Genomic DNA, 4,284 nt, shown 5'->3' with positions numbered 1-4,284 from the left:
TTCTTCTTCTTCTTCGTCTTTTACTGTTGGATAGTATAGATGTGGATACTTGAATAGATTGTCTTCGTTATTTGCAAAGGTTTTGCAATAATTCCTGGGGCAGGATCATCCATCCAGAACATTCCTTGGCCACTACAACAAAAAGAAACTGTAAAAGAGAAACACAAAAATGGATGGAGAAAATGGAATCAAACGTACGCTTGGACTTTGAATCTCCAAGCAGTTACACTAACCCGCGCTATTTACTCGGATTTAAACGCTGTTGAAAAGTTGAAACTGTCCTATGGACGCTACTACTACTACTACGAAGAAGCAAGTAGACGTTTTAGTTTGTAACCTCATTTCGGATGAATGCTTAACCACTGTCCACAAAGAAAAGAGAGAAGCGTTCCACGGGCGAGACAACCAATCCATCCATCGGAAATCAAATCCCGTCGCAAGGTACAATCGATCGAAATCCAAGTCTTGATCCTACGTACGAATGGAGGAGGAGGAATTATGACCTCTCTCTCATCTTGCTGCACTCCTGCCCGGTCCAGTATTTGGTTAAAGAACGAGTAGTATTGATGATTTTATTTATATAGTTAAGGGTATCATAATTTTATTTATATATAGATATTTGTTTGGTATATAGGATGAAACGAGTCTATTTTAATACTTTAAGTTCATATTACCGTCCCAAATTTTTAAAAATTATTTCTCGATTTCAAACTATTTTATTCCACTACTTTTCATCCAAATAGTTAAAAACACGATAGATCCACTTCTTTTATCATCTCGTCTCGTAAACCAAGCACTCACTAAGATAAGGTTTGCGACGGATTCACGTGGCCAGTGATCTTGTCCCCTCCCCTCTCTCTATGCGTTTCTTCTTCTTCAGATTATTATTAATTTCTTGATACCTGCAACCGCAGCTGTTCCCACGGTCACCTTGTGCCACTAGCAGGTCTTAATCCTCGGTTTTACAGAATATAGCAGCAATCTCCATGTCTGCACGCGTCTGGAAGCTCCGTGTGTACAATGTCTTTCTAGAGTAAAATGAACAAGCAGTCCATAAACTTCTAAGCCGACTCCGGATGGGAGACAGGTTGCGCGGCTCTGTCCCTGCTTTTACTCCCTCCCCGCCATTGCCGCCGCAGCGCCAGGCGGAGCGGAGGTCTCGCTTTATTCGCTCGCGCCTCTTCCATTTAAAGCTCTCCTTTTTTTTCTCCCTCTCAGCTTGCATTGCAGATTTGCATCCTGCATTCCTGTGCTGTACGGTGCAGTGTAATCAATCACTGTATACGCGTAGCTCTGCAGTAGGCAATGCGAAAAGCAGCTCCAGCTACAAAACCCCACCCCCCCTCTCTCTCTGCTGCACTTCACTGCACTCATCTCACTGCTCCGTTTCTAGATCTAGAGATCCGCCGCGGCTCGCCGCCGTGCCAACAATGGCGCCACCTTCCTTTTCCGCTTCTGTGACGGCGGTGACCGCGACCGTGGTCTTGGTGCTCCTCGTGGCGGCGTCGCTCGCCGGCGCCGACGATCCCTACCGGTACTTCACCTGGACAGTGACGTATGGTCCCATCAACCCGCTCGGCACCACGCAGCAGGTACTAATGGCGGCTCCATCTCCCTCCCCGTGCTTCCTGAATTTGGTACTAGTCTTTAGTTTGCCATTTTTGGGTGCTCGACCAGTTGCTGGCAGGGATTCTTGCCATTGTTGCTCCCAAATCCGCCACTCAAATATGTCTGGTCCTTTGTTTGATAAAATGTTTACAACTAAGAAGTAGAGCCGTTCTTGGATTTTTACCGTCTTTATCAACCAAGTGTGTCATTCTTGTATTATTCCGTTCTAGATCTCTTGCTGTTCTGAAATTGCTATTCCTCTCTGCTGGGATGCAGTGTGCTCTGAATTTCTCGCAACAATAAAAAACCGCGCCTTTCGCTCGTCAATTTTCGTTTGAACCTGACTAGGATTTCGGCTTACAAATTGCAATTGGTGTTGAAGGGCATCCTGATCAACGGGCAGTTCCCGGGCCCTCGCATCGACTGCGTCACCAACGACAACCTCATCGTCAACGTCATCAACAACCTGGACGAGCCATTCCTCATCACATGGTACGTACTCAACCATCGAGCAATTCAATGGCGCATCTCTTTCTTTCTTCTCCGGCAATGGCTCCAACATATCCAGAGAGATTAACTCTGCGCAAAACGGGGACAAAAATACATCGCAGGAATGGCATCAAGCAGCGGAAGAACTCGTGGCAGGACGGCGTGGCGGGCACCAACTGCCCCATCCCGCCGGGCGCCAACTACACCTACAAGTTCCAGAGCAAGGACCAGATCGGCACCTTCACCTACTTCCCCTCCCTCGCAATGCACCGCGCAGCCGGCGGCTTCGGCGCACTCAACGTCTACCAGCGACCCGCCATCCCCGTCCCCTACCCGCCGCCCGCCGGCGACTTCACCCTCCTCGTCGGCGACTGGTACAAGGCCGGGCACAAGGTATCCTCAAACAATCTCCTCCAAGAACTGCTCCCTCGTGGGACAGTGCAATTTGATCAAAGAGTAATTTTTGTATCCTCCAATGTTTTTGTTGCAGCAATTGAGGCAGACTCTGGACGCAGGAGGCGCCGTGCTGTCCCCTGACGGCCTTCTGATCAATGGCATGCAATCTGCAACCTTCGTCGGCGACCAAGGTAGCAATTCTTAGTTCTGAGCCGCTTTTTTTCGTTCTGAAACTTCAGTTCTGAACTTTAATGTGATGAACAAGAATGAAATGGTTTCAATGCCGATTCTGAAGAAAAAAATGTTGCTGCAAATGGTTGTTGAATCAGGGAAGACGTACCTGTTCCGGGTCTCCAATGTCGGCCTCAAGACCTCTATCAACTTCAGGATCCAGAACCACTCGCTGAAGCTTGTGGAGGTCGAAGGCACGCACCCGGTCCAGAACGTCTACGACTCACTGGACGTGCACGTCGGCCAGTCCGTCGCGTTCCTTGTCACCCTCGACAAGCCGCCGCAGGACTACGCTGTCGTCGCGTCCACGCGGTTCAGCCCGGCCAACCTGACGGTGGTCGGGACCCTGCACTACACCGGCGGGAGCTCCAGGGCGCCTGGACCGTTACCGGCCGATCCGCCAGGGCAGTTCGACTGGTCCATGAACCAGGCGAGGTCGTTCAGGTGGAACCTGACGGCCAGCGCGGCGCGGCCCAACCCGCAGGGGTCGTTCCACTACGGCACGATCCCGACGTCGAGGACGCTGGTGTTCGCCAACTCCGCTCCCGTGATCGCCGGGCGGAGGCGGTGCGCGGTGAACAGCGTCTCGTTCGTCACCCCCGACACGCCGCTGAAGCTCGCGGACAACTTCAACATCGCCAACGTGATCTCCTGGGACAGCATCGCGGCGAGCCCGGACGGCGGTGCCCCCCGGCCGGGGACGCCGGTGGTCAGGCTCAACCTGCACGAGTTCGTCGAGGTCGTGTTCCAGAACACCGAGAACGAGCTGCAGTCTTGGCACCTGGATGGATACGATTTCTGGGTTGTCGGGTGAGCTACAACACCTGAAAACCTGTCCTGCTCTTCGCTTCTGATATGAACATTGACATGGCAAACAGCGACTCACCCTTCAACTTCTCACTGGATTCAGGTACGGCACAGGCCAGTGGACTGAGAACCAGCGGCAAACCTACAACTTGGTCGACGCGCAAGCGAGGCATACAGTTCAGGTAAAACCGTAGAAGCTGATACATTGTAGAGGAACAAGCTCTGAACTCTGAATATCGTTGAAACTGAACTGAACATTTCGGCAATCTCTCTGTCAGGTGTACCCGAACGGATGGTCGGCGATCTTGGTGTCGCTGGACAACCAGGGGATGTGGAACCTGAGGTCCGCGAGCTGGGATCGGCAATACCTTGGCCAGCAGCTGTACCTCAGGGTCTGGACGGCGGAGCAGAGCTTCGCCAATGAGTACAGCATCCCGACGAACGCCATACTCTGTGGCAGAGCCGTCGGTCTACCACACTGACGAACAGGATTCGGCGTACTGCTTACAACGGCTTGATTTATCGTCCCATGGTATATGTCTAGTGGAAGAAATCATACTACTTATAGCTGAAATCAAGATGATAGGTGACAAGTGTTGTGGCGAAAACTGATGAACTGATATTCTTTGATGTTATTAGTATTTTTCTACTTGTAATTTGCCTGAGGACAAGACCTCAGGCTCATGCTCAATGGTGTCCAACGTTTTCTGGTTTAAGATACACAGATATAAGTTTTCGAGTTTTCGACTTTCA

At 50.8% G+C, this 4,284-nt stretch overlaps 1 protein-coding gene across 1 annotated transcript; it reads left to right on the top strand.

Annotated features, from left to right (window-relative positions):
- Positions 1-1,005: 1,005 nt before the first annotated feature.
- Positions 1,006-4,284, top strand: LOC133893670 (L-ascorbate oxidase homolog). The gene is made up of 7 exons (XM_062334759.1): positions 1,006-1,592; positions 1,991-2,100; positions 2,220-2,490; positions 2,588-2,684; positions 2,823-3,534; positions 3,635-3,713; positions 3,810-4,284. Exons 1-7 carry the CDS (start codon positions 1,077-1,079, stop codon positions 4,011-4,013), a joined length of 1,989 nt encoding a protein of 662 aa, XP_062190743.1. The 5' UTR covers positions 1,006-1,076; the 3' UTR covers positions 4,014-4,284.

This window comes from Phragmites australis, chromosome 15, assembly GCF_958298935.1.
Source record: "Phragmites australis chromosome 15, lpPhrAust1.1, whole genome shotgun sequence".
NCBI lineage: Eukaryota > Viridiplantae > Streptophyta > Magnoliopsida > Poales > Poaceae > Phragmites > Phragmites australis.
The sequence above is the reverse complement of the archived record's forward strand: the minus strand, read 5'-3'. Positions and strand labels throughout refer to the sequence as shown.

Bases quoted from the DNA above. Each gene is read 5' to 3' on its own strand.
- LOC133893670 (XM_062334759.1), top strand. From the start codon at position 1,077: ATGGGAGACAGGTTGCGCGGCTCTGTCCCTGCTTTTACTCCCTCCCCG. The intron at 1,593-1,990 runs GTACTAATGGCG...TTGGTGTTGAAG, and splicing joins CGCTCGGCACCACGCAGCAG to GGCATCCTGATCAACGGGCA. The intron at 2,491-2,587 runs GTATCCTCAAAC...TTTTTGTTGCAG, and splicing joins GGTACAAGGCCGGGCACAAG to CAATTGAGGCAGACTCTGGA.